This window comes from Myodes glareolus, chromosome 19, assembly GCF_982192425.1.
Source record: "Myodes glareolus chromosome 19, mMyoGla1.1, whole genome shotgun sequence".
Classification (NCBI taxonomy): domain Eukaryota; kingdom Metazoa; phylum Chordata; class Mammalia; order Rodentia; family Cricetidae; genus Myodes; species Myodes glareolus.
Window position 1 is genome coordinate 63,475,748 of NC_142044.1, and position 20,426 is coordinate 63,496,173.

A 20,426-nucleotide genomic window follows, 5' to 3' on the forward strand; every position below is an offset into this window, starting at 1 on the left:
AGGCGGATCTCTGTGAGTTCGAGGCCAGCCTGGTCAATAAGAGCTAGTTCCAGGACAGGCTCCAAAACTACAGAGAAACTCTGTCTCAAAAAACCAAAAAAGAAAAAAAAAAGAAAGAAAGAACAAAAGGACCAAGGAAATGCCAGGTGGGTGGTGCCCAGCGCTTGGGAAGCAGATCTCTGTATTTGAGGCCAGCTGAGTCTACATTAAGTTTTCCTTTCTCGAAGGAAAAACAAAAACAAAACAATGAAGTAATGATACATTTCATACATGCTGAAGTCTTGTTTGAGACAGGGTCTTACTATGTAGTACAGGCTGGCCTGGAACTCTTGATCTTCTTCTTGTGACCATCTGGATGTGAGATCCCCGATCGGCCTCATCCTTCCCAGCACGCACTCACACATACGCACACACCCCTTGCTATTTCTTGTAGTGCTGGTGTTGAACCCTAGGCCTAGTGAATGAGACAAACCCTCTTGATTGTGCTATACTCCTGGCTTATTTCTTACTTAACTGAGTAAGAATACTGAGTACCTACTGTATGTTCTAGTCTTGAAAAAGCTATGGACAAGTTAGCCACCTCTAAGACAATACACAGATGCCAGAGAATGCTATCCCATCTCCCCAAGGGTGAGCAGAGATTCTTCAGCCGAATTCCAGAGAACAGGGGCATATGCAGCATGGGCTACACTTGAACGAAAGAAGAAACTCTTCCTCAAGAAAGTGAAGGTAAACCAGGCAAGGAGTCCGAGTGGGCAAAGGTGCTCGCTGCCAAGCCCGACAAGAGTTGGTCCCCTTCGCCCATAGTGGAAGGAAAGAGCCAACTCCCAGAAGTTGTCCTCTGACCTCTACACAACAGATGCATGCCAACACATAGGTAACTAAGAAATCAAGGTCATTACAGTATAGTGGCATCACCTGTAATCCCAGCACTCAGTGGGCAGAAGCAATACGGCCAGCCAGGGCTACATAGTGAAGCTCAAAACAAACAGTCGAGCTGGGCAAGGTGCCAGAGCCTGAAGGGTGGGCAGTTTTGGATTCAGAGCCCTGCAAACATTCAAATGTGTGATATTTATTCCCAGGTTCTCGGATGTTCTGTGTCCTCTGAGTTGAAAGGGGAGCAAATATTGTATAACTGTTCCTTTTGTATTCTTGGCCCCAGATCCAGTCCTTCCTCATAGTGCAGCTTTGAAAAGCACAGTACTTAACTGAAATTAAATTCCTGCTTGTCAGTTTGAGTAACAGACAGCACGGTGTGCCATGGACGCTAATATCAACAACAGCGAGAGAGGCCTATTCACTTCAGCTCAGCATGTAAAACCCCACTCGGGCTGCACTGAAGAATCATAGGAATTCCCTAACGAACTGTGGAGCCACTCTTTCCACCCTGTGCCAGAGAACAGGCAGAGGTCATGGTGACCAAGAGCCAAGACCAAGGCAGGTCACTGCACCCATTCCTCAATCAGCTTAAAAACAACAGTGACTAAGCAAAATAATATTTTTCTAAAGGAAAATATTTGAGAACCTGGAGAATTATACTGGGATGCACATATAAACTCCAAAGATTACAAGTCAAAAATGTAGCATTCCTAGAAGCAAAATAAACAACAAAACCGCCCAGTTAGGTGGCACAGTCCTGAGATGGTAGAACTCGGGAGGCTGAGGAGCGACGGTGAGTCCCAGGCCCGGTCAGGCTGCAGCAGACATTTAAAGCTAGGCTGGATGGGGCACAAGACTCTGCCTAAAAACAAACAAAAGCCCCACAAGTCTGTAAGGCTGCACCTTCCCAGTCCTCAAGCATGCGGCACTGATGTCTGTCCCCTCTGTGGATAGATCCCTTCATCCCATGCCTCTAGAAGTCAACAATAGAGATTTCCATCTTAAGGTGCCTTTAGGCCAGGCTTGGGAGCGTGCTTCTATCCTCAGCAGTGCTCAGGAAGCAGAGGCAGAAGAATGGCAGCTTTGAAGCTGGCCTGGGATACATACATATCAATCCCCTTCCACTCCGTCCCTTCAGCCCATATTCTGCTGTTAAGTTGGAAACCACCTATGTCATGACCTCTCTACGTCATCCCTGATCCAGACACCACTGCACCTTCGTGAGTAACCTGCAGTCAACTTGGATGACAGGAGCTGCAGAGCCTCTTGGGCCAGAGAAGGGCAACTGTCTCTGGTGTCAGGCAGTAAGGGCACCCCTGCCGCCCAGGCAGTAAGGGGCACCCCTGCCGCCCAGGCAGTAAGGGGCACTATCTCTATGCAGAAACAGACACAAGGCTCCTCTGAACTTCACCTTGACCACCTCTACTTCCCTGCCCCTGTTCTTTATTTTTATTAATTTATGTGTATGGGTGTTAAGCATGTATGGTTCCTAAGGAGCCCAGAAGATGGTGCCAGGACCCTGGAATTAAAGTTACAGAAGGTTGTGAACACCACATATGTGCCAGGAACCAAACCTCGGTCCTCTGGGAGAGCAGCTAATTTTTTTTTGAGACAAGGCTTCTCTGTAACAGCCTTAGCTGTCCTGGAATTCTCTCTATAGACCAGGCTGGCCTCGAACTTACAAAGATCCGCCTGCTTCTGCCTCCTGAGTGCTGAGATTAAAGGCATGTGCCATCACCACCCAGCACACTGAGCCACCTCTCCAGCCCCATTCTTCCTCTAATTAAGTCATGTCTGTCCACTGGAAAGTGGACCTGAGGCCACAGGACCCTTTTGTCTGTACTTGCGATGCGCACACAGTGACATCCTTCTGTTCTTCACCACTCTCTTCAAATAGGACAATTTGGAGGTTCAGGTGGGTTCCTGGACCCAGAACTTTTGCCCTAAAACCTCCAGTAACAACACATTGTACTGGCTAGTTTCCTGTGTCAACTTGACACAAGCTGGAGTCAGAGAGGAAGGAGCTTCAGTTGAGGAAAGGCCTCCTTGAGATCCAGCTGTAAGGCATTTTCTCAATTAGTGATCAATGGGGGAGGGCCCAGCCCATGTGGGTGGGTGGTTCTGGGTTCTATAAGAAAGAAGGCTGAGGAAGCCCTGGGGACCAGGTCAGTAAGCAGCTCTCTTCCACAGCCTGGTTCCTACCTTATTTGAGATCCTGCCCTCACTTCCTTCAGTGATGAACAGCATGTGAAGTGTAAGGCAAATCAACCCTTTTCTCCCCAGCTTGCTCCCTGTCATGGTTTTAGGTTGTAGCAATAGAACTGCTAACTGAAGATACTTACATAGCATGACAATAAGACACCCCATGGGAGGCTAATGGGGCTGGGAGAGCTCCTTGGGGAGTGAGCAGTGAGCTGTGCACTCCTGCACATAGGCAGAAGCAGGAATCCAGCAACACATGGCACAGGACAAGAAACGACCAGCTGCTGCCTGGCAGTGAACCCCCACAGCAACTTACTTGTATATTTGCTAGAGGAAACAAAGCCAGGATCCCCTAAAGCTGACATTTGCTCTGTGACTGGAAGGCAGATGACACATGTCCGTGCGCTAGGAGCCAAGGGGGAGGGCAAAGGTGGCAGCAGCGTGCCCACTCCCCACTGCAGAGAGCAGCAGATCAGGGCTCTGCGGGGACAGCATGTCTGCTGGGCTGGCTTCTCCTAAAAGGCTGTGTGAGACAAGAGAGGAAAAAGCATCAAATGACACCAGACCCGGGTTGGAGAGACCCAGTGATTATATAAAGCTTTCCTTGGGAATTTAAAGAGGACTCCATTTTAACAACTGCTACTGAACACCTGGGCAGGCCATGGGGCAGCAGACATTCAGTTTTTACATACGGCAGGCAAGGAGAACCAGCTCATTAAACAGCTCCTTGGGATAGAAACAAGTGTGGTCACTGCAGTCTCTGAACCAAGCCAGCCTAAGCCTGAAAATGCTTGGTCAGCTCACACCAGTGTCCCACACGTCAGTTCCGGGAACAGTTTCATTTAATTATTTCCTTGTTATCATTTTGAAGCTGCCCTGGCTGGCCTGAAACCCACCGCTTTTACTTTACTGCGCCTGTGCGGGGGATGGGGGGGGGCGCGGGGGACACACAGCTGCTACAGATCTTGTGGAGGTCAGTGAATAAGTGAATAGCACTCCAGAACTGGCTCTGTCCTGCCACCTTGTGGGGCCTGGGATGCAGGTCATTTGGCTCGCACACACGCACTATTGCCAAGGCTATCACAGAACGGCTTCACTTAACTGCTCCTGCACTCAGGTTATGAAGCTACCCACCCATCTACCATAAAATTGAATCTAAGCTATTTATATCTCAGCATTTAGGGCCAACTGTCAAGAGATTCTTCAACTTTGCTTTGTGGGTGCAGGAGGTGAGGGGACCAACACTTGAACCTAAATCCAATTGCTATCGCTTACTGGTATTTTACTTATTTTCAAGACAGAGCTTCCCTAGGTAGCCCTAGTTGTCCTGAAACTTGCTTTGTAGACCAGGCTGGCCTCGAACTCAGAGATCAGCCTGCCTCTGCCTCCTGAGTGCTGGGACTAAAGGCTTGTGTGCCATTGCTGGCTCTCTTTAGTGCACTAGAGGAGAAGAGCGAGAGGTCCACCTGTTTATTACTTACGACAATGTCTCATATAACCCAGGCTAGCCTCCAACTGGGAAATGTTGAGCCAAAGCTGGCCTGGAAGTTCTGATCCTCCTCCATTGGCTGAGAAGGATCAGAAGTTCAAGATCTACGTAGTATAAGGATCATGTCTAAGTGCTGGGATTACAGCTACGTGTCGCCATGCCCAGCTTGGTAACATTTTCTTTATCGTCACTTCATTATGTTTTTATTTATTTATGAGTGAATATTCGTGGCATGGAGCATATGTGGAAGCTAGAGGACAACCTGAGGGCGTCTGTTCTCACCCCCACATGGAGGTCTAGGGGACTGAACTCATCAGGCCTGGTAGCAAGCGCCTCCCCCCACTGAGCCCTTCAAAGTTTCTGTATAAAGCTGGGTGTGGTAGCGCATGCATGCAATCCTACCACTCAAGAGACCGTGTGCTGCTATCTAGTGTGGGCTGAATTTGGAGCTTTTTTGTTTTATCTATCTATCTACTTATTTTTGCTTTTTCAAGACAGGGTATCTAAGTAGCGATGGAGTAGTTAGGACTTACTCTGTAGACCAGGCTGGCCTTGAACTCACAGAGATCTGTCTGCCTCTGCCTCTGCCTGCCTCCCAAGTCCTGGGGTTTAAGGCTTGTGCCACCACCGCCCAGTTATACAGTTCATTTTTAAAACACTTTCTTATTTAGAAGCAACTTCAGACTTTCCAAATGTTGAAAAGGGGGGCGAGGGAGAAGCCTTGGTCAGTAAAATGCCTGCTGTGTAAACATGAAGACTGGAGTTCAGATTCCTTCCACCATGGAAAAGCTGGGGACAGTGGGGACGGGCGGATCCCTGAAGCTCCTCGCCGGCAGCCTAGCCAGGCTGTGAGCTCCAGGTTCAGTGAGAGTTCTTGTCTCAAAATGTAAGCTGGGGAGAGAAGAGGATGACACCCCAAAGATCCCCTCACTTTCACACACGCGCACGCAGCATTTGCACTCACATGACCACACGTGCACACATACCTACACACAAGCTAGGCTGCTGCCACATGTCTGAACTCAAAATACTGAGGAAATGGGTGCAAGAAAATCAAGACCAGCCTCATTCCATAGTGAGTTCAAGGCCAGCCTTGACAATATGAAATTCCCAAAACCAAGAAAAATAACTGAAAGGCAGAATAAAGAAGGCCTGTATGACCAGGCAGTAATGACACACACCTTTAATCCCAGCACCCGGAAGGTACAGGTAGGTGGATCTCTGAGTTCAAGGCCAGCCTGGTCTACAAGAGCTACTTCCAGGACAGACACCAAAGCTACAGAGAAACCTTGTCTCAAAAAACCAAAAAGCCCTGCATGTACATAAACATTTACATTTTTAATCACTTACTTTGTATTCCCTGAAACATTCAAACATACTTTATAGGCATGGTTCTTCATGGCAGGAATATCGTATGCAGAACAGTTTATTAGTCTAATGGGCACAAAGGCCGCCATTATCCTGTAGTTTTGCTCTGCTGGGGCTCAACCCAGGGCTGTGGGCTTGCAAGACAAGCATTCTGCTGTTGAACTCCACCTCCGGCTCTCGTTTTGAGACAGACTCTTAGGCTGCCATTGAGTTTGTGATCCTCCTGCGTGGGCTCCACAGAGCTGGGATTATAGGCATGCACACCTGGCTAGCGCTTTCCTGTTGCTGTGAGAGTCCAAGGGATCATCAGGAAAGACATGAAAAGGTCTTTCTTCCTAGACCTCCTCTCCAAATCACAGAGATCCACCTGCCTCTGCCTCTCGAGTGCTGGGATTAAAGACATGAACCACCCCAACCTGACTCTTTCTTTTTTATGTGGATACAGAAAAAAATCTCACAAATCCTAGACTTGTTGAGCTTGCTATTTAGCCAAGGATAACGTCCAATGAATCTCCCTCCCTCCACTTCCCAAGTACTAGGACTAGAGCGCACACCATCTCACTTGGCAAACCTCTCTCTCTCTTTTCAATTTACAGACGGTAACAGCAAGCTTTATTTTTTTGTGGAGACCGAGTCTCACTATGTAGACCTGGCACTCCCAGAGAGCTACCTGCCACTGCCTCCTGAATGCTGGGATTAAAGAGATGCACCACCATGCCCAGCCTTCCTTTTGGATTTTTTTTTGAGACTTAATTTTGTAGTTAAGGGTGCCTTAGAACTAAAGATTACCCTGGGGCCTGTGAATTAGCATGGTAGTTTGAAAGAGAAATGTCTTTCATAAATTCATGAATGTAAATGCTTGGTCCCGAGTTGGTGGTGCAGTTTGGGAAGATTCTGGAACATGTAGCCCAGGAGCCTTGTTGGGGGAAAGATGTCACCGTGGGTGGGCTTTGAGAACTTAAAGCCTTGCCCCACTTACAGATGACTCTCCCTCTCTGCCTCCTGTGTGTGATGGAGATGTGATATCTCAGACAACAGGCCCTGTCTCAAAACAACCAAAGCCATTTTATTTTCAACATATATTACATAAAACATATATTACAATGATTCAGGAAGAAGAAAGGGTTAGCACCAGTAGAATTGCTCAAGGTGGCCTTCTTTTCTCCCTAGCACGGGGCCCTCTGCCTTGGCATCTGAGAGACGCCTAGTCCCGTGCTGCAGAGAGGTGAGACATCCAAGTGACCCACAGTGCTAACCAAGCTGGGATCACCTTGGCAGCCACCAACTGAATTCTACTCAGCAGTAATAAGATTCTCCAGGGCTTGACTTGCTGGGCTCTGCCAACCATCTAGCATCCAGAGAGGACAATCCAGTATTCTCAGCAGCAGCATCCTGTCTCGTTCTCGTAGGTCTGGCCACCGGGATGCTCCTGCAGAGGAGGTCAGATCTTCTACCTGCTTCTTCAACTAACTTTGTGCTGCTTCCTCTTTGCCCTTCACCTTGTTGGGTTTTTTATAGCCCGGCTTCTGTGGGTAGCCCAGGATTCCTAGGACAGCAAGTTCTGCAGTTGTAGATCAAGCTGACGTCACAGAGATCTGCCTGCCTCTGCCTCTGCCTCCCGAATGCTGGGACTAAAGGTCCACAGCACCCCAGGCGGACCTTGTGCTTCCTTACACTCTTTTGACTTAAGTGTGTGCAGATGCACTCACACACTATATGCTTACACTGTGTACGTGTGCATCGGTGTCCGTAGACTCACACACTTGCAAGCTCAAGGTATGTGTGTGTAGCCCAGGTGTTCAGTGTCAAATGTCAATTCACGGGTGCTGGATACCTTGTGTTTTAACACAGGCTTTCTCAAGGCCAGTGAGGTCGAGATGCATCTGCCTCAAAAGGTGGCACGCACACACCTACAATCCTGGCATCCAGGAGTCAGAAGCGGGCAGATCTCTGTGAGTTCAAGGCCAGCCTGGTCTACAGAGGAAAGGCCAAACAGAAAAACCCTGTCTCCAAAAGAAGAAAAACCACCACAACGAAACAAAAACGGAGATTCACCTGTTTCCATCTCCAGGTGCTGGGGTGGCCAGCTTCAGCAAGCCTGCCCGTCCTTTTCCTTGGATTCTGCACAATGAAGTCATATCAAATAAGGTAAACAGGCATTGTACAGACAGACAGTCACTGTCAAGCTTCTTGTGCTTCTGAATCTCACCCAGGGGGTCGATTTCACACTCTTGCTTGGTGCCAATCATTTCTCATTAGGGCCAGGAAGAACCAGCAATGTAGTCTATGAAGTTTCTTCAGGGACATCCCCTGGGCAGAACATCTATGAAAGCTATTTTGTCCTTTTATTAGGATACTGTAGAAATGGAATGAAGTAAAGGAGGATAAAGTCACGTCAGATGGGTACAGAGCAATGGACGCCTCCCCCACCCCACTTCCGAGCACATCCAGTCACCCCACTTTGTGGCAGGAGTTGAAGCAGGGACCCCAGCAAACCAGGCAAACTAACACGGAACTGGTACAGAAGTGCCACAAGGGGGCAGCACAACATCAGGGTTTCTGAGGGGTGGCAGGGCCAGCAGCCTTCCAGCCTTTCTTATTGGCACAGGTGGGGGTCTCTCCATGCTCTCCAAACCTTCCTGTCAGTGCCTCCCACAGGGCCAGCAGGGAGTACTTACCGAAGGGTTCCTCAGTGCTGTGCACAAGGATGAACTCAATTGGCTCAGGCCACTTCCAGATGTGAGTCACAGGAAATAGCCCTGCACATCTATCAGAAAGATCTTTTGATTCAAAGAATATGTGGTTGGAATGGGCTGCTATGTCACTGTTTTCTCAGATTGGGGCATTAAGATTTGGGGGTAGGTGCTGTTTGTTTTTAAAATAGAGTGTCATTCCTCCTAGACTGGCCTCAAACACTCTGTGTTGGAGGATGACCTTGACTCCCTGATCCTCTTGTGTCTGTGCCCCAATACTGGGATTCGCGGCATGCTCCACCGCGAATGGTGGAGGGTTTATTTTATCCTAAAGAAGACAGGGCCAGAGCCAGTGTGTATGCTAGGCACTCTGAGCATTAGTCCTGTTGTTCACTTTCTGTGTTTTAGAGAGAGAGCCACCAAAGCCTAGACTGCTGTTCCTCATGGAGGCCAGGCTGGCCTTGAATTTATGGCTAGTCTCTAGGCTAAGCCTCCAGAGTCCTGGGATTATAGGCATACACCTTCACCCTAGCTCTAGCGTCTAGACAAACCCACAAACTCCCTAGAACTGTCTAAATGTGAGGAATAGGAGATTGCCCCAAGGGGTAAGGTGACTAAACCTTCAAGCAGAAGGGTGAGGCTCCATCTTCTTAGTTTCATCAGCCTGAGGTCGGGACATGGGCTGGTTAGGGCTGGTGACTTTCATTTTGTTGCACGGAGCTGCAAAGGCACTCAGACGAGGCCGACTTGAGGACTGCTGGTCAGAACACACCTTCAACGCTCCCTGGATACACAGGGGAGAGTCCGGGGACTCTGAGATGACACGGGACTGGGACAGCCTCCTGTTCCTCCCTCCCACCCAGAACACAGCTCACTAGCTTCAGAAGAAGAGTGGTGTCCAGCTACGCCCCTTGCGTGTGCAACTTCAAAAGATTCTCAGTCGGAAAAATAGGTCATCTAGAAAGGCTAAAAGAAAAAAAATAGAGAAAGAAAGGAAGAGAAAAAGCAGGGTCAATGGGTAAGATCTGCAGTTCCATCAGGAGGTGTTTCTTAGCTACAGAGAGTCTGAGGCTAGCCTGCCTGAGCTCCAGGTGTGACTCAGTTGGGGCAGCTCTTGCCCACCATGCAGAAACCTGGGTTTAGTTTCCAGAACCAAACAAACCAGGCATAGTGTGGAATTCCTGTAATCCCTACATTGGGTAGGTGGAGGCAGAAGGATTAAAAGATCAAGAATATCCACCCCTACGTAGATGATTTAAAAAGTAAAACTCCCAAAACCCACTAAGACAAGTTACATACCTGTACCGCCTACACTCAGCTGGCTGAGGGCAGGAGGATCGACAGTCCTTGGCAGCCGGGACTACATACAGTAAACCGGAGTCAAAACAACAGGAGAGAAAGAGAAAGGATTCTTCATTAGAAGGAACCAATAGATAGGCCACTGTGGGGTTTAAGAGTCATATGCTTTCGCAAAGAAAAAAGACGACCATGAGTACAAGGTACAGACAGTCGGCAGTGAAGGGGAACAGAAAGGACAGAGTTGAAGAACTCTACAAAAGGCGGGTATGTGTTTGTGCATGATATATCCATGACCATAAGTGTGTGTGTGCGTGGTTGTGTGTGTGTGTGTGTGTCTGTTTGAGAATGTCTGTCTGTCTGTGTGTCCTCCTCACCTTTTGAGCACACATGTAGACCAGGAATATTCATCAAATGATTTTATTCCTTAAAACATTTTGCTTGGCTTCTGAGACAGGGTTTCTCTGTGTCTACCAGGCTACCCTTGAACTCAGAGAGTAGCCTGAGTCTGTCTCCCCATCCTGAGGCACCACCAGACCTCTTCTACCTTAAGCAAGCTCCCACACCTGCTCCCTTCCCCACCAGGCGAGGATGACACAGGGATGCTGGCACGTCCTGCTGTCACACAGTCCCGTCCACCCATCTCGCCTGCCCTGGTCTCCAGATCCGATAGTTCAGAATATTGAGAATCTCCATATTCTTTTGGGGACAGGTTTTTACTCAGCCTGGAACTCACTCATGCCTACCCTGGCCTGGAGGTTTTCCTACTTAACAGGGCAGAGTGGCTCAAAGCAGGAAGGAATTCCTGCAGTGGGCAGTTAGAGACGAGAAGATGAGGATCCTGCTCAAGGTCATCTTTGGCTACAGAGTGGCCTGCCTGGGCTCTATGAGGCCTTGACTAAACCACAATGCTGACAGTGCTTCAGTGCAGCTAAGGAGGAGTTGAGGCAGCAGCATCTTCAGGACTATAAAGCCAGCCTGGACTACACACTGTGTTTCAGTCCAGACCGAGTTACAGGGCAAGACTCTGTGTGAACTCGAAAACTATCAAAGAGAAACAGTTCGTAGCCTACGGTTCCTACTAACCAAAACAGACACAACGAAATGTCAGAAAATAAGATGGAAGTGTGCACCTAACACTTAATGCACCTGTCAGGGAATGAGAGCCAATTCTCATCTACGGTTGCAGATAGAATGTGTTCCCTTAGCATACTTCTGTGGGTCTGCAGTTTTTAGGGTGGCTCACTCAAGGTGTTATGTCTACTTGTTTGTTTGTGTGTTTGTTTGTATTTGCCGTGTCTATTACAATCAATTGGAATTTTTATATTATATTTGCATTATTGCGGCAAATATATTATGGCCATCCTCAGTGCTTGGTGATTCCCTGGGGGTTCAACATATGACAGAGCAGCTGGCCTGCCTGAGAGTTGTTCATGTGCAAGAAAAACACACAACCACAGAGACGGAGACAGGCAGACACACAAAAGAGAGAGAGCGACTCACCAGCGGCTGCGTGTTCGAGTGGGTAGAAGGCAGGGGAACAAGTTCACAGTGTCAGGCCAGATCAGCCTCCCAGGCTGGCCAGAGTCTCCTGAGAAGCTCTCTCAGTTTAAGTAGTTCAGTCTGGTCCAGTGACTAAGGCCAGGAATGGACCCTGTGGCATGTAGAGAGTTGTTGACGATGGGCTGGGAAGCATGGGGTTCTGGGGGGAACACTTAGGGACACATTCTTGAACATAGATGCTGTCACAGGACAGCTGCAGAGACGGACACCACACTACCAGTCGCGCAGTCTTCTCTGGGTCTCATGACCCAGACAAGTTGACACGGTCTAGGCGGAAAGAACACGAGATGAGATTTTACCAATGTGACTGTGGTATGCACGAGGCAGCTTCCCGGAACCTCCCCCACCCCTCCAAAAGAAGTGGAAAAAGTGGAAAAGCCTGCTTACCTTTGTAAGATGCATTCGTGGGGCTGTCAAAAACAGAAGTCATCTAAGAGAAGTTCACTGCTGAGTGCAGACTCAGGCAGGCTGGAGGCAGGGAGCACAGCAGGTTGCTGACACCTCACTGGGTTTTGGGTTTCACTCCTTAGCATTTCACCTACCAGTCCCTCAGGGTGTGGCACATGGTGGTGAGTGCAGGAGCCAGTTGTCACTGGTGAGAATGGTGGCCTTGAGGGAGCAAGCAGGCAGAGGCAGGAGGTGAGTAGCTGGAAGGCAGAATTGGTGGAGAGGGGGGACTCTGCTGCCCTGGAGTCCCTCACTCCCCAGCTCAGATTTTCCCAAGCTTTGGGTCTGAGGACTCAAGCAATGGAACTTGCTGGGATGACTTGTGGGGATTCTTGCTAAAGGTTCTTGCAGGAGCCTGCCCTCTAGAGGAGTCAGTCCTACAGGGCTGCTTGCAGGACACATTCTCAACCTGGCAACCCAATTTAGGGCAGGCTGACTAGGAATACTGTCCTTGGGGGAGAGAAGTCTGTGTTCTCTGCCAAGAAACGGGGCAAAGGACAACCACTACCCAGAGCGCCACTTCTGATGTTTCTGCAGGCAGGCAGGGGAAGAGGGCAAGGCGCTATTGTTCCACGAGACAGCCTAGGGCACCTCTGCACCTCAGCCCTCCACACTGAGCTAGACCCTGTGGGAAGCCTACCCTTCCTGCCTGGGATTTTACCTGGAGAGATAGATGTTCTCTGGGGTGGACGGCTCTTCCTCTGCAGGAGGGGCCTGTGGCCAGACAGTGTGGTGTCCTGGGCATCTGGCCTGGGTCCCCAGAGGGGCTGTCCGAATCTCCTCCAGACCGATCCCCAACCCGTGGCTCAGAAGCCACGGAGCTGGGGCTTGACCTCTTCAGGGCTTCAAAGAGAAAGGCACAGGAAGGAGACTCTTAGTGACTTCAAAACGCACAAGACTTAGTGCACTGCCCTGCAGCGCCCAAGTACCTGACTGGTCCTCCAAGGAATCTTTGCCTCCTTTGGCCTTGCCCCCACCTCTCCCTGCTTGGCTCAGCATCTCTGCTGTCCCCCTGTTGCTCAACAAGCCCGAGGTCACACTTGAGGGGACACCTGGTCTTTCTGAAGTGACAGGTTGTTACGCTCACAGTGTGCCACGAGTGGACACAGGCGTCATTTATCACAAAGGACAGGAGGAAAAGTACAAATCAGATGAAGTGAGAAGGGCGCTCACCTGGTTCTGTGGGTGTCTCCAGGATCCCTCGTCTGTGGAGCCTGGTTCTCACGGAATGCATTGTTTCCCTCTGTGGGAGGCAGGCAGCAGCATAGGTGCCTGAGGCAGCTGACAATTGTTTTTTTCACCCGTTTCCAGCGGTGGTGCCTCTGGCTTCGGGAGGAAGCTGGCCTGGCATCCTGGGGCTGACCATGGATGGTGGCCTCTTCCTGTCTTGTGGACACTTCTCGGGTCACTTCCTGCACTGTGTCCCCAAGGGAGGAGCCTTTGGAGGTTACATGGGAGCGCCAGAGTTTCTCTGGGTCATTTGCAGCCCCATTCTGGTTTGCCCCAACAGCGGGGTACGGAGAGCAGGATGGCTGGGCACTCGCCGTCAGGCTGCCACACAATGCCATTTTAGAGTGCGTGGAACTCTCCCTGGTGGCCAGGCTGCTGCTCCTGAGGGAATCAGCCACAGGACAGCGCAGATGGGATAGGTGGGCAAGGTGGATCCTCCTAGGCTGGCAGCACAGGGCGGCAGGCATGTTATGCCTTCTGCCACCCTGCCTGGAATTCTTATCTTCCTTCTGGGGCTCAGATGACACGATGAAGGTTGGGGGAGTAAGGTCAGTAGCTCTCCTGAGGGTCCCAGAAAAGGTGTTAAGATTTCTCAGGTTGGGGACAAGGCCTGGCTCCGTTGATTTTGCAGATTTCCCCTGGTGATGGCAGCAGTCTCCCCCGGGTGCCCGGTTATAGTTTTCCTCTCCTAGACACTCAATCATTCCTTCATGCTTGCACCCCTTGCCTCTCAAGGCCCCAACAATGCGAGGGCTCGGGGTGCCTGTGGGGCTCAGTATGGATGCCTGTGGCTGGCTGTCCCTCACCATGGGGCGCTCCAGGATTTCGTTGATGGTGGGCCTCCTGTTGGGATTTATCATCAGGATCTCCACAATGACGTTAAAAATGTCTATTGGGACGTGATGAGGAACGCTAAAGTTAGCAGCAAGGATTTGCCGCCTCAGACCCACAGACGAGGTAGCTTGAAACGGTATGTGCCTGGCCACCATAAAATAGAGGAGTACCCCCAAGGCCCAAACGTCACTAGCATAGCCATCATAAGGTTCCCCCCAAAAGACTTCCGGGGCGCAGTAGGCCAGAGTGCCGCAGAAATTATTTATCTTTTCCCCAGGGAGAACTTTAACGGCCAGGCCAAAGTCACACAACTTGGCAGTGCCATTGGAGTCAATCAAGATGTTCTTTGCCTTTATGTCTCTGTGCACGATACAGTTGTTGTGGCAGTGTTTCACTGCCTGTAGTATCTGCCGAAAGAGCTTCCGAGCCTCGTATTCCTTTAATCCTCCCGGTTTGCGGATCTGATGCAGTAGGTCCCCTTTGGAGGCGTACTCCATTATAACGTAAGTCACCTCCCGTGTCTGGACCTCCTGGAAGAACTTGATAATATGCGGATGAACGAGGGATTTCATGATATCAACCTCGTTATTATCTGTGGGGTACCTCTCTGTATTGCCTAGAATCTTGACAGCCACGTAGGTGAGAGTAGGCATGTGGAAGGCAAGTTTTACTGGTGCAAAGGCTCCTCGTCCCAATGTCGTCATTATTTGACAAACATCGGTGAAGGTCTTTTCATCGCAATAGAGGGTGTCTCCGCCCTGCTCCATGGTCGGATTCTTGTTGAAACACAATGGGAATTTTAAACAGTTTAAATCACACCAATGAGAATGTTTATCACTATGAATTCCTACATCCCAAAGAGAAAAAGAGTCACAGATATTTCAGGTAACCTAATTAGGTATGTAGTACTCAGGAAGGGAAGGAAGTACCTTCCAAAGCAGTGGACAGCAGAATATAACACAGATCACGTTGGCCGGATTCACCCAGAAACTGAGATAATAAAACAAAGGGTCGCAGAAGCTACGAGCCACTTATTGGGAAGAAGAACCATCGTCTTACTCGAGCTGAACATTCATTGAGAGAGAAGATACTAATAAAATCACATGCAAGAGAAGTTGATGAGACAACAGAAACCCCCAAAACCCAGAGTGTCTTGGTGGGGAGATGGCTCAGGAGGTCAGAAGGTTTACTATTCCTGCAGAGGACCTGTGTTTGGTTCTCAGGACCCAGGTCAGGTGGATCACTGACCCCAGTTCTAGGAGATCCTACACCTCTGACCTCTGAGGGCATTCAAACACACGTGTGGACAATCGCAAGGGCACACACACACACACACACAGACACACACAAACACTTGAGGTCGCCTACATGTACACTCACATGTACTACATTTAATTTTAAATAGCGATATAAGTCTTTTTGTATAATTTTATTTCTATGACCTGGAAGGACATAAGAGGGCAACAGATCCCCTAGGTGTGGCGCTTCAGGAAGTTATGATGTCGTGGGATTGCTGTGAGGCAGACCTAGGTCTTTTGGGCTAAGAGTACATGCTCCTAACTGCTGGGCCGTCTCTCCAGGCTAACCCACCCATCCCCAAAGAAATCTGATTTTGAAAACCCTGAGAGTCCTTCCATGGACTGGAAAATGTGGATGGAATTGAGAAACTTCTTGATATAAATTCAACTAAGAAGATATGATAAAGAACAAGATTGAAATGTTTATGAGGAAACAATCTGCATAGGAAAGCCCAGGACCAGGCAAACCTACTGATGAATCCTTCCAATCTCTTGAAGACAAATGTCAGTGCTCCTCAATACTCCACAAAATAGAAAGGTACTTAGCAGTTCCAAACTCGTTCATGCCAAAACCAGGAAAACACAATAAAGAAAAATAGAGGCTATTTCCATGATGAACATAGATGTAAAAGTCCTTAATAATACTACTTAATACTTTTCACCAAATTCACATTAGCCAGGCCACACTTCATGGTTAAAATATGCTCACAATGATCCATGCTCTATGTATTTAGCCTGACAACACAACATTGAAACAGAATTAAGGGCAAGAGTGCCACAGTAATACAGAAGGATGGCCAGAGAGAAGGATGAAACTGTGGGGCTCTAAAGAACATGGTTGGCACTGGAGAAGATCGCTCTCCATGAGAAAAGCCAGTCCTTCAAATGTGTCCCTTTTCTTCTCTCATATGTGAAACTTGGGAGCAGGAGGGGGTCCTCAACATAAAGAGGGGCTCCTAGGAGTGTGGAGGAGGTAATGTGAGAAGAAAGCAAAGCAGTGTGGGTTAATCACATGATCATGTGATCAGAATGCATTCGAGATGTTTCTGCGATTGCCAGGACTAAATTGTTCCTATGATACGGTACGCCATAACAAGGAGAGGTCTGAAATAACATAAGAAATGGACCAAGGAACACATAACAAAAGTAAATGAAGAAGTAAACCTAAATACAGAGGTTCTGGAGAGATGAGTTAGTGTTTAACAGCACCTCCTGCTCTTTCAGAGAACCCTGGTTCGAGGCCCAAACCACACGGTGCTCACAATCACTTGTTACTTGAGTTCTAGCTAATCTGTCTCCCTCTTGTGACCTCCACAGGTGCGGGGCTCATGGTGCACACACAGACATGAAAACAAAACCTCATACACATTAAATAATCATATTAAAACTTATACCCCTGAAAGCACAACTAAAAATAAACACTGCTGGGCTATGGGGACACATGCGTTTAATTTCAACACTCAGAAGGAAAAGCGGGTGATCTTTTAGTTTGAGGCCAACCTTATCAACAGAGTGAGTTGAAGAAAGGCCAGAGCTACACAAAGAATTTCTGTCCTGAATTCTCCTCCCAATACAACCGCAAAATGAACAGAGAGTGAAAAAAAAAGAACATGAAAAAGTAAGCTCATGAATCAAGCCAGAAAATGCATAATACACCGAGAACAACAACAACAACAACAACAAATATAAAGGGAACAGAGTTGGAGAAAAACTCACTATGTTGGAGCTCAGCAGACCTTGAAAGTCCAAGCAGCCTCTTTCACCAGCAAAGAGCGCCAAACACTTTCCACCTCACGAACCCACCTGCATAGTAAGGAGAGGAGGAGCCTCAGTTAGAGCACTGAGGGCACAGGGCTCTGTCGGGTAAGGATAAAAAAATGACAAATGATGGTTTGCACAGCTCATTGCGTTTCTTCAACTTCTAATACCAAGGACAAAAAGGATGAGTTAGAAAGTGAGAAGACCAAGAGACTTGGAAGGGGTGGGCAGGAGGCAGTGAGATCAGGGGAATGGGCTCAAAGCTGTCCACGTACGTGTCTGTAAATGCCACTGCGAGAATACTCATGTTGTAGAGTCAATGGAAACAAATGTTTTAAAATGGTGAACGAAGGAATAAACCCAGAGAAAATATTAAAACTAAACATTAAAATCGAGTAAACATCCAATTAACGCAGATAACAAAAATTGCCCCAAATTATACCCCAGACCAAGGGAGAAAGAAAGGAAGAAAGGGTTACTTTAAATCCTGGAAACCCAAACCTCTAAACCCCAAATCTGTGACCTTAGAAGGAAACTCACTGTGTTCGGATTCAACGCTTGACGAACTGTAAGCAGCTCCCTTCTCTCTCAATCAAGTTTCAGCTGAAGATCAGCCTCTGCACTGTAAGGAGAGGAGGCAGCCTCAGGCAGAGTTGTGAGGCAACAGGGTTCTGTCATTGTGAGGTCAGAGCAAGAAATGGACCAATGATGGCTTAGCTCAGACACTGGTTTTCCTCACTTCTGTTCTCATGACAGGGAAGGCTGCTCTGGTCAGGGGGAGCAGCGCTGCTTACACTCAAATGACTGTCCCTAGTGTTGCCCAGTGCCCCAATTTTTCCTGCTAGGCCCACTCTCCAAGGTCCACAATTTTCCCCAAATGGTGTCGCGTGGTGGGAACACTGTCCAAACACTTGATTCTTCGTGGGACCTTGACACCCAAACCTTAACAAGGACCCTGTCCACTTTAACAACAAAACGAGCAGTCATAAGTATGACAATGAACTCCAGAGCACTGCCCCCCCCCCCAGTTACGAGTTCTGATACTCTCTCCTTAGTAGGTGGATGGTGTTTTGCTTTTCACTTGGTCCCTAGCCAAACTTCTGTGACAAGTTGGTAAGAACTCATCATGTCTACACTCAAAGTGTTCCATTTCTTTTTCTTTCAACTTAGTTTGATGCTTCCTTTAGGATGGCAGCTCCTTACTACATCGAGATGCTGTGACCAAATACTGCTTTCCATGGTACCCTATGGCCTGGGACAAACATCTGTGGGGCCGAGAGCAAGATGACATCATTCATCACATGATCCCTATTATTCCTGACACCGCTTACCAAAGCCCAAGACCCCCCAAAGACAGTGTTCTGATAGGTTTGTTCAAAAGGACCAAGAAAATACTTGTCAGCCAGAACCCCACAGACAACATAGGTAGGTCATGGAGCCATATCCTGGCACCCTAGGCCCCTCTGCTCTCAAACAGAAGGTCTTAGGTGTGTCCCTTACAAACAACAGTAATTGGTCACTTGCATCTCTGGACATTGGCAAGGTAAGATCAAGATGCCAACAGAATGAGTGTGTAACAGGACTGCTTTCTAACTCTAATTGGTACTTTGTATGTATTCCTACATGGTCAAGGAAAGGCATGAGCTCAGTCTATCAAGCCCCTTTCTAAAGGCCACCTGTTCTGCTGTGTGGCAGATCTCCAAACGTTAATACTGTTTTTCAGGTTTGAAGTTTCAACATGGACTTGACAGGACACAGACATAGACACATAGTTACATACATATTACAGTCACTCACTCACTCAATCACAAACTCATTATGCACACACACACACACGCACACACTCACACACACACAAATCAAACATGCACAACTAGATGTACTCAGCATGCGGAGAATCCTTCAGGGTCAGCTGATACACATTATATAGGAACTCAATGGGAAAGTCAGGAGTGGGATATTTGATCATACTCTGAATATCTTGAGACTGTGTTAATAAAATCAATTAAAAACTCAGGGAGCGGCCTTTTCTGTCTCTCCTCCCGAAGAGGCAGCTTCTGCCTTGCTCCATTCTCCCCACTACTCCTCTTCCCCCTTCAGTTTCTGTCTCTCCCTGCCTCTCGGCTCTTCTCCTCTTTCCCCTTCCCTTCCACACCCACTAAATAGATATCCAACCTCACTCTGCACGGCATGCCTATCCATCTGTCTCAACAAAATAAAAATAAAAGAAGATAAGAAAAGAAAAACAAAACAAAACAAAACAAAGAAACCCTCAGGAAGTGGAGCGAGCAAGTAGTTGACAAGAATCAGCCAAGGAAGAACAAAGTAGCCAGCAATAGGAAGAGAGGGATGCACGGGAAGGTGTAGGGAGGGACTTAGTGATTCGGGGTCTTTTTGGTTTGGGATGAGTGAAGAGATGCTTTTCTTGCTGGGTCTCTGTCCAAATAGGAAAGGAGATTGGTTGCTTCTTAGCCTCTGTGAGCTAGCAGGTCATCACCCCAACATCTGACTCCCAAGTCTTTATCGGTAAATAGAACAAAGGAAGCTTCGTTAAACTTACATTTTGGTGAGTGTGGCCAAGCTGGTGCCAGCGGGACCAGAAGTCCCACTAGGCCTCAGCCTATGTGGTGAGGTGTTGACTGTCGGGCCCTGGGGAGAAGAAAGTAATTAAAATGCAAGTAGATTCAGGTTAGGCCATTAAACTGACAGGAAAACAAGAAAAGTCTCATAAAGGTGAGCACAGGGCTTCTTTTATTGGTTTGTCAGGACGGGTTTCTCTGTTGAACAATCATGGCTGTCCTGGAACTCGCTCTGTAGACCAGGCTGGCCTCAAAGTCACAGAGATTCAGCTGCCTCTGCCTCCCGATTGCTGGGATTAAATGCATGCACCGCTACGGCCCGGCACGTGGCAATTATTAAAGCTAGGAAAGTGGAGGCAGGAGGACCAGCAGTTCAGGCTATCTTTGGCTACACAGTGGTCTTGAGGCCAGCCTGTGCTACAGGAGACCCTCTCTCACCAAACCAAAAGCAAAAGCAAACAGAAGGGCAAGGACTGCTTTTGTCTTGTACATGATTGAGGGTCCCACTGCTTCAAAAGTAACCTTTGCTGTGAGACACGGGGCATGGACACGAGTGTGCCCATGAGTGTGTCATCAACAACCGAGGCAGGAGGCCTGCGATCGGCCTTTTGTGTTCTTGAAGCTACGCTGCCGTCCCCTCCCATAAGTTGTCAACAGATTTACACGGTCAATGGACCTCACAGGACCCGCCCAGAACCAGCTCTGGGGCATAAGCCAAAGAAACCGATGGAAGTTGACAAGAGTTCAAACAGGACGTTCTCTGTCGACTGAACGTTCACACCCCAAGGCA

The 20,426-nt window shown here is 48.5% G+C and overlaps 1 protein-coding gene across 7 annotated transcripts; it reads right to left on the bottom strand.

Annotated features, from left to right (window-relative positions):
• Positions 1–6,984: 6,984 nt before the first annotated feature.
• LOC146891007 (sperm motility kinase 3A-like) lies at positions 6,985–19,653 on the bottom strand. 7 transcript variants are annotated; one of them, XM_087899288.1, is made up of 13 exons: positions 17,598–17,653; positions 17,016–17,102; positions 13,111–14,777; positions 12,599–12,780; positions 11,878–12,099; positions 11,431–11,757; positions 9,931–9,991; positions 9,507–9,597; positions 9,252–9,415; positions 8,617–8,705; positions 8,148–8,294; positions 7,994–8,059; positions 6,985–7,484 (listed from the first exon to the last, which is right to left on the bottom strand). In XM_087899288.1, the coding sequence occupies exons 3-4, from the start codon at positions 14,766–14,768 to the stop codon at positions 12,744–12,746; spliced, it is 1,695 nt and encodes a 564-aa protein (XP_087755414.1). In that variant the 5' UTR covers positions 14,769–14,777; positions 17,016–17,102; positions 17,598–17,653; the 3' UTR covers positions 6,985–7,484; positions 7,994–8,059; positions 8,148–8,294; positions 8,617–8,705; positions 9,252–9,415; positions 9,507–9,597; positions 9,931–9,991; positions 11,431–11,757; positions 11,878–12,099; positions 12,599–12,743. The 7 variants fall into 7 exon arrangements, with proteins under 7 accessions (XP_087755414.1, XP_087755415.1, XP_087755412.1 ...); XM_087899289.1 differs by having other exon boundaries at positions 8,148–8,718; XM_087899286.1 differs by having other exon boundaries at positions 8,617–9,415.
• Positions 19,654–20,426: the final 773 nt, after the last annotated feature.